General features: G+C 40.4%; 1 protein-coding gene across 23 annotated transcripts in view; it reads right to left on the minus strand.

Annotated features, from left to right (window-relative positions):
- Positions 1-9266, minus strand: part of NRXN1 (neurexin 1) — a 1284195-nt gene that overhangs the window by 685739 nt on the left and 589190 nt on the right. For all 23 annotated transcript variants that reach the window (XM_045285734.1, XM_030884348.2, XM_030884347.2 and 20 more), the window contains one exon: positions 4974-5096. In XM_045285734.1, coding sequence (XP_045141669.1) covers positions 4974-5096 — 123 coding nt within the window. The remainder of the gene's footprint in view (positions 1-4973; positions 5097-9266) is intronic.

Consider the following 9266-nt stretch of genomic DNA (forward strand, 5'->3'; position numbering starts at 1 on the left):
GGCAGTGAGGTTGGTTTGGGTTTGATACTGGAGTGCCCACACCCATATGCATGGACTTATTGAATCTGTGTTTACTCATCTCTCAGGGATCAGTGGATGGCTGCAGACAAAGTTTCTCAAAAAAGACACTTATTTCACTAGAGTGCCTTATACAAAAAGGTCATGTGTGTGTGTGTGTGTGCGCGCGCCATGGGAAAGATGAATGCTAGGTCAGGGCTAGTATTAACAAACCTCAAGTGGAGATCTCCACAAGTCATTGAATCTTTGCAACACATTTACAGGAATGCTCCCTGCCCCCTCACCCTGCCTGCCCCCCCCTACTGCTTTTAAATGGATCAAGTCATTTATAGAAGGTCCCAAAGACCTCAAGATGACCCAAGAGAGGGATGGCCATCAGCCGCGGTGAATGACAAAAATAACTGACTGTTGTCCAGAAAGGGGTGAGAGAAAATGTTCGAATTGCCCCCACTGAGCTAGCTGTGGAAGTTAGGATTTCACGTGGTTCAGCAATTTTCCATTTTAAGTGGACTTTTAGGTCCCAGAAAGTTTTCAGCTCCAAGAGTGACCACATGGTGTGCAAAGATCAGTTGCTCAATTTTTTTTATCTATAATTTTGAAAAGCAAAATAGAAGCTAATAAAGATGGTTTTACTTTTCAGAAAGCATTATAACCTGGATGAGTCTTGGATTTACCAATATGGCCCACAGAGCAAGGTCCAATCAAAACAATGGTGTCTGAGGGGATTTTCTCGGCTGGTGAAACTCAAGACAAAGAAATCAGTTCCGAAGGTTACAGCAACTGTTACACAGGATATCAATGGGGATCTGAATAGCTACTCACAAGGGACACAGGACAGTCACAGGGACTTATGAGGATAAAGTTTTAAAATTTTCTGAAAACTGCATGGTGAGGAAAAGGTCAAGAATGTTGTGCTCAGGAATTGTGTACCCCTTCCCCCCCACCCCCCCACCCCATCACAACAATGCACCTGCGCATTGTTTGAGGATAGCTTGGATTGTCCTAGGATAGACAACTTTACCTCATCCATCCTATAACCCTAACCTAGTGCCTTTAGACTTTCATTTTTTCCATCCCTCAAAGAACACTTAAAGGAGCAAGATTTGAGTCCCTTGAAGATGCTAAGACTGTCCTTTTGATATCCGAAGTGTATAGACCCAAAAGGATATGATGAGATACAATGGCTTCACAGTTTTGATAGTTTAATACAGATTTTGATGATTTTTATAGCGATACTTTGCCTCACCCTCCTATATGGTTATTGGCTCTGAGCAGCATGATTCTGGAAGGAGGGCAAACAAAGAAGCGTGGCGGGTGGGGCGTGGTGTTGTTGTTCGTGGAGGGAATGCATCCATTCCGTGAGTCCTCAATAGTTACTTGGTTTGTGTCCTCATTCATCTTTAAACTCCCAATAAAAATATGTTGATTTCCACTGCAGAAAACTTTTCACCTCCCACAGAACCAAGGGTGGAATCAAGTGTCTGCCCTCAGGTCCTCCCCACTTCAATAAAGAGTCACTCGTAGGCTAATTTTCGGACAGGCTCCTTTATATTTTGCTCTTCCATTTAATTCCAGCCAGGTAGCCCAGCTGTGGTGGTGCTTTGCTTCGAAGGGTTCTTCTTAAAAGAATGCGGAAGCTTGTGGAAAACAAGGCCTTTTATGTCGTTTTTCATAAATCCTGACTTACAAGTATTTCAGAAGGGGAAAAAAACAAAACAAAACAGAATGCGTTTGAGAGTTGAGATGGCATAAGAAGAGATTACTACCCACTTGGAGAGAGCTGGATGTTGGTGGGGTTAAGAGTATTGAGTATCAACATTTTTTGGTCTCTGATAGGCTCCAGGAAGGTGAGAAGACCTGAGACAATTGGGAAAGGTAAACCTAAGGTGGGACCTTAGCTGTTGGGTGGCAGGACCCAGCAATAGCAGTGTGCCCACTTAGGACAGGAGCAGCAGAGTCCAGGCAATTGAAAGGACAGACTTGGACCACTGACTTCTGGGTGGGGACCAGAGCAGACAGAAGACAACAGAAGCTCTGCACGACCCTGGGTAAGAGGATGGGTACCCTCAGTGATGATGATGGAAAGTTCTCCAAGCTGAGCTCCCCACTCTCCCCACTGCCATCGAGTCGATACTGACTCATCCCAATCCTACAGGACAGGGTAGAGCGGCCCTGGGAGTTTCCCAGACCATGACTGTTTACACTAGTAGAAAGCCCCACGTTCCCCTCTCAGAGCAACTGGTGATTCCCAACTGCCGATCTCGTGGATCCCAGGCCAGCTCGTAACCACTAGGCCACCAGGACTCCTCGGGAAACTGAGCAGAAGGGCTGATAACTGGAATAAACATGATTAAGAAATGCATCGTATATCATGCACACTTGTTTGCGAACCAATATCCTAATAATTATTTTAATAAAATCTGCTGAAAGAAGCTGTTTAAAAAAAATGTCAGGATATATTTGTCCTCCACAGTTGGGAATTCTTAAAGAAAATTATTTTTCTTATAGTTACATAGTTACATCTCCCCCATGGCTTCTAAATATTCTAAAGCAGATCCTTAGATGCCAAAGCTGCTCATCTTAGCCATCCAAGAAGACATTGGCAATGAATGTCTCCATAGAAAGAGAGAGTCCAGTACAAGGAGCAGAAGTAAAAAAGATAATGTGACACGAGCTTTGATAGCAAAACACAGGGCTGTCCATTCTTGCTGAGTTCTTCGTTAAGGCTATCAGTCATTTAAGTCCATACATCAAATCACACTAGTAAAATATTCATTAACTCCTTGCTAGCGAATATTATAATTGGTAATGGTAGATAGGTGCAGAAACTTTTAAGTAAAAAACAAAAAAACAAATGATGTCTGAGAGGCTTCAAAAAGTTCTCAGACACCTGCAACGAAAAGAACATGGAACTTCGCTATGAACTTTGTGAAGCCGCTCAGACTCCCCGCAAGTTGGACAGGAAGCTACTCCACTGTGTTTTTCGTACACCTGTGTTCCCAGGAAGTAGTTCTTACAAGCCTTCCGCACATGGCCTTACACACGAACTGCTTCTTTGTACCCTTTGTTGCTGCTATTGCTGTTGTTGATTGCAGCAAAATATTTGCAACACAAATTGTATCATTTTAAAGTATACAGTATAGAAATATTAATATCATTCACTGTGTTGTACAAAAGTCACCACTATTTGCAAATGTTTTTGATCAGTTCCAAACAAAAACTAGGTACCCCATAAATGATAACTCCCAATTTAACCACCTTCCCTAGCCCCTGATAACTACTAATGTACTTTGGTCTTGGTGCACGTGCACTTCTATTGTGCAGTGATTAAGTGCTAACCCAGAGGTCAACAGTTCAAACCCTTCTGTTGTCTCATTGGTGAAAGACATGGCAGTTGGCTTCCATAAGGATTCCGGTCTTGGAAACCATATGGGGCGGCTTTACTTTGTCTGACTCCCTATGAGTCAGATGCAACTTGACAGCAATATTTTCCCCTCCTGGAGGTCACACAATGTTTTTTCTGTCTGCCTTGTTTTGCTTTATGGCTAAATAATATTCATATGTGTATATATATTATGTATATTAATTAATTTTTATAGCCACGGGTTGTTTTCACTGTTTGCCCATGTGGCGTGTTACATTGAATTCACCCCTTTTTTCATAAAATTGGGCAAACAATAACTGCAAACATACAAAAACAGTTCCTTCCTCTCTAAAGAATCTTCAAGCTGTGTTCAGTTTCATGTGACAGCATCCTGGCGAAGTCCTATAGCAAGTCTTCTCTCCTAAGTTATACCGGCAGCTGCGTCGGAGCCTTCTCATGTTTGGCGTGTTTAAGAAGAGCTGATGTTCTGTGGTTTTCTTCCTCAGAGGGTGAAAAGGGACAGCAGGCCAACCCTCCAACCAGTTGGGTCAGAGTCCCTCCAGGGACCGCAGGCAATTCAGATCACTGGCTTCCACGGAGCCGCTCGTGCTGCGAGCCTAAAGGGTGTGTCTTCTCAAAGCTCTTCTTTCCTTTTGATTCAAAGTACATTTTAGGAACTAGTTATCTTCAGAAGGTAGCTTGGAGAATTATAAAGAGAGAATGACATGAATATATGAAGAGATCTATGAGTTGTCGTTTGTCATTTGAACTCAGAAATAATTCCACAGGGTTCTCCTCTTAGGGTTAGAGGTAGTATAGCTGTTTCTCCAAGTCGTCAGGCCTGTCTTATGCCTTCCTCTATGACAATCGAGATGGATACGTTCTTTGTAAAAGAAAAGGGAGCAAATACTCCAGAAGGTCATGCTCTTGGACTTGTTTTCACCCAACCAATAAAGATGCATTGATTCTTCTTCTGTTCAAGGTCCCCAATGTCTCTGGGGTTAGACCTTTGTAAGATTACTGCAATTAGGAAACTTATGAACCAGGTCCTGAACTTAACATCCTAAATATTATATTTAGCCAACTGAACTAAATGGCCAAAAGTAATCTTTAAAAGACATATAAAAAAACAAAAATAAAAGTGTAAAAATCTGTTCACCTGAACAACTGTCAGTGTCCCAATAAGCTTACCTGGAAGCTAAGAAGTAGAATTTGCTGTTGTTTCTCACCATAAATAAATAAATACAGGAAATAAAGTAACTGCACAGAAATTGGCATGCAACCAATAACTTGAATATTTTATGAGGCCCTAAGATATTTAACAAGCCACCAAAATTAAAATACATTGTGATTTCTACTTGAATTATTAAAGGGGGGAAAGATGACATTAAAAGTGTTGATCATGTTGAAGATAAAACACTACCCAGGCTAGTGATTACACTGAATTACAATGAGGAAAATTGGACTAAGACAGGAACTGTATGTACGAGCTTAGATTTATAGTCCAATCTAAGTTATCAAGGCCACTGAAAGTAGTGAGACAGTCTAAAGATGCAGTGTAAGGAAAGGCAGGGGGGTGGAGGAGACCTACCTGTCATGGCTTGCTGGTCATCCACTGTTAACTTTAAACCTTTTCCTCGACGAACCACACGCACGGTGTGCCATTCATTATCATTGAGATTATAGCCAGCAAAAAGGGTCTCGGGACCTTTGCCTGTAGAATATGCCAAACAGTCATTATGGACACTCAGAATCAGTCAAGCAAATGAACCTCACAGAGAAAGAGTTGGAGAGAGGGCTAAGGAAGGGGAGAGAGGGAAGGGGAAAGGAGAAAAGAGAGAAGAAGAAAGAAATGAGAGGGGAGAGAGAGAAAGGAAAGAAGAGAGATTGGCTGGACCAATGTGCAAACCCATTAGAGTGATAACAAGCAAGAAAAAGTGACAAATGAACAAACATTCAGGTGTGACCATTTAAGAAAAAATTTAACATTTTGCATTGGTCTAAGTCAAGAGAATCCACCTGTTGTCATAAATAGGCACAGTCACTAATATACTAGGACACTTCACAAACGTATACACACTTTCTCCCCCCATTCCACCCCCATCACTTTTTTTTAGGGAAATTCTCTAGTTTGTGTAGTTACCACTGGGTTGTTAAAGGAGTGGCTAGAATTGACGTAGCCTCTGACTGAAGGGGGTGATCTGAAGACCTTGGGTAATTAGTTAGTCATTTCTAACAACTGGTTGAGTAGACTCCAGTGAGGGGACAGCTCAGGTACTGAGGTTTGGCAGTTCCTCACCCTCTAACCAAGGATTGTCGATGTTAATCATGTTTTCCCTTTTCTTTGCCTCCTACATTCATGGAAGCTTGTATCCAAATCCTAAATCTGTAAAATCCGCTGTATAATGAATTGACCTATATGGTACAAATCTCTGGGCAGGTCACAAGACGGAGAAGTAGTACAACCAAAAGTGTAATTACTGGGAAAGTAGTTACCTGTCAGTGCGTCTTTATGAATTCGTGAAAATGTGATTTAAATTGGCTTAGAACAAACATTCCGCATGTGTTATGATATGGAAATGATTCAAATGACAATGTGAGAGTATATCCCTTCAACTTTAATATCAAGCACGGAATAAATTTAGCTTTCAATATAACCAGACATTAATATTATTTCTGCTAATCAGATATCATGACTCATTGATAGAAAAAACAAGTATTTTAAGTATATGTTATTTGGTGATGGATTTTTTTCCTTCTATTTAGACACTTATCGCTGTTCTGTCAGTTCATCATATCGTGGTAGCTGTGCTCCTGGGCTGTCGGCAGGTATGCATTTGAAATACTGGTCCTCCACGGTGGACAGGTTTCAGCAGAACTTCCAGACTGAGACAGAGTAGAACGAAGTACCTGACAATCTGCTGCTTACAAAAGTGGACAGTAAAAGCATTATGAATAGCATTGGAGCATTGTCTGTTATAATGCCTGAAGATGGCCCTATCAGAGGCCAGGCACTCAAACTACAACAGAAGAGCTGCCTCTTCAAAGCAGAGCAGACCGTAATGAGGTGGATGAAGTAATGCTGTTAGGGTGTTTATTTGCTGATGTGGCATGACTCAAAATGAGAAGGAACAGCTACAAACATTCACCAATAATCAAAACATGGACTGCATAAAATACAAGTCGTGGAAAATTGGAAATGGTCAACAAATGAAAGGACGTGCTTGCAGACAGGCACCTAGGCATTGGTGAGGTGGAATGGCTTGGTACCGGTCAGTGAGACTGACAATCATATGGTGTACTAGACTGGGAGTGACAAACTGAAGGGAATGGTATCACAGGCATCATTAAGAAGAGCACTTAAAGACCTGCATTGAAATACAACGCTGTATTCCTAGGCCTAAAAGAAGGATCGGTTAATATGACTGTTTTTCAGAGTTACACACCAACCACCAATGTCACAGATTAAGAAATGAAAGATTTTTACCATATTATGCAGCGTGAAATTGATCACATATGTAATTAAGATGTGTTGATAATTACTGGTAATTGGAAAGCAAAAGTTGGAAACAGAGATGAATGAATGGATATGTTGGAAAATATGGCCTCGATTCAGGAGACTTCGTGATAGAATTTTGCAAGAAAAACAAACTATTCAATGTACGTATCTCTATTCAACAACATAAATGGCCACTATACTCAGACCTTACCAGATGGTGTACACAAAAACCAAATCAATTACTTCTGGGGAAGTGACAATAAAGATGCCCAGCATCATCAGTAAGAACAAGACCCAAACCGACCATCAATTGCTCAAATTCAAGTTCAGGATGCAGTTGAGGAAAATTAAAATTCTAGAAGAACCAATGTACAACCATGAGTATATCCCACCCGAGTTTAGAAGCCTATCAAGATTTTATCAAGGAAAAATGTGACCCATTGAACATCTATGACCAAAGAGTTGTGGGATGACATCAAAGACACCACACATCAAGAGAGCAAAGCTCAAAAAGACTTATTTCCGTTGAGTCCATTCCAACTCACTATGAACCTGTAGAACGGAGTCGAATCGGCTTTGTGGCTTCTGAAAGCCTCATCTTTTTTCCTTGAAGCAGATGGTGGTTTCATACTACTGACCTTGTGATTAGCAGCCCACCATGTAACCCACTACCACTGGAGGTCCATAAGAAAACAAGAAAGAAAAAGAGAAAAAGAAAAACATGAACAAAAATAAAAACCTTCAGTGCCATCCAGTCTATGCTGAGTCATAGCAAATCTATAGGACAGAGGAGAACTGCCCCTGTGGGGGTTTCTGTAACTCTTGACACAAATAGAAAGCCTCGTGGATGGATGGGTGGATGGATGGATGGATGGATGGATTTTGATAAGAGTTGTACAAGCCCCCAATAAAATGGAAAAAAAAAAAGAAGTAAGAAAGCCTCATATTTCTCTTTCAGAGCTGCAGGTGGTTGAGAACTGGTGTCATTGCAATTAGCAGCCCAATGTGTAACCACTAAGCCATCAGGACTCCTAAGAAAGCAAGAAGCATTAAAAAGACAGGAAAGAAGGAAAAAACCTAAATGGATGGCAGAAGAGACCGAAACATACTGTTGAGCATAGGGTAGCTGAAGCATATGAAAAGAAATGAAGTAAAAGAGATGAACAGATTTCAAAGGGAGACAAGAAAGCAAAGTAAATTATTAGAGTGAAATGTAAAAAACAAAACTTGGAGACAGAAAATCAAAAGAAAACATTCTTAACTATTTCTCAAACAAAAAGATTGAAGGAAAAACTTCAAGCCTGGAGCTGAAATATTGAAGGATTCTATGTGTAACAACAATAAAAGAAGATTGAAGGAATACACAGAGTCACTGTACCAAAAGGAATTGGTTTACTTTCAACAATTCCATGATCAAGAACTCATGATACAGAAGGAGAAAATGCAACGAGCATAGAAGACATTGGTGAAAAACAGGGCTCCAGGGATTGACATAATACCACCTGAGCTGTTTCAACAGGCAGATGCAATATTGGAATCATTCACTTATTTATAGCAAGAAATTTGCAATACAGATGCAGGGCCAACTTAATGGGAGATGGCCATACGCTTTTATATTGAAAGGAAAGGTGATGAAACAGAATGTGGAAATGATTGAACAATATCATGTGGAAGTAAAATTTTGCCGAAGACAATTCAAAAATGATTGCAGTAGCACCTTTATGGAGAGCTGCTGGAAATTCAAAGTGAATACAGAAGAGGATATGGAATTAGAAATATAATTAATTATGCCAGATAGAACTTGGCCGAAAGTAGAAAGCACCCAAAAGATAGTCATTTGTGTTTTTAACCATGTGAATCATAGCAAATTATATATAGCTTTTTAAAAAATGGGTATTCCAAAGCACTTAATTGTGCTCATGTATTATTGGTACAACTATATAGAACAAGAGGGCAGTCATCCAAACAGAACAAAGATATAGTGTATGGGTTAAAGTCGGAGAGGTGAGCATTAGGATTGTATCCTTCCACCATACTTACTCAATCTATGTGCTGAACAAATGATCCAAGAAATTGGATGACAGGAAGAACTCAGGATTGGAAGAAGACTCATTACTACTTTGTAATATATAGACAACAATAATATGTATTGAAGCTTGCTGTTGCATCGAAATAATGAGGGGGATTGTATCATTGAATTTTATGACCTTCAATTGACTAAAGACCACTGCTAGAGTTCATAACTTCTTCAAAATAATCCACCAGTAAGATGAATAAATGTACAAGGATCCTAGGAGTATGTATGATAAGGGCAAGATATAATTCAGGGAGAAGGATAAAAAAAAAAGCAGAAAGATTGGATGGATGGGTGGATGGGTGGATGGG

This window comes from Echinops telfairi, unplaced genomic scaffold (assembly GCF_000313985.2).
Source record: "Echinops telfairi isolate 266 unplaced genomic scaffold, ASM31398v2 ScPeMD7_7475;HRSCAF=8513, whole genome shotgun sequence".
NCBI lineage: Eukaryota > Metazoa > Chordata > Mammalia > Afrosoricida > Tenrecidae > Echinops > Echinops telfairi.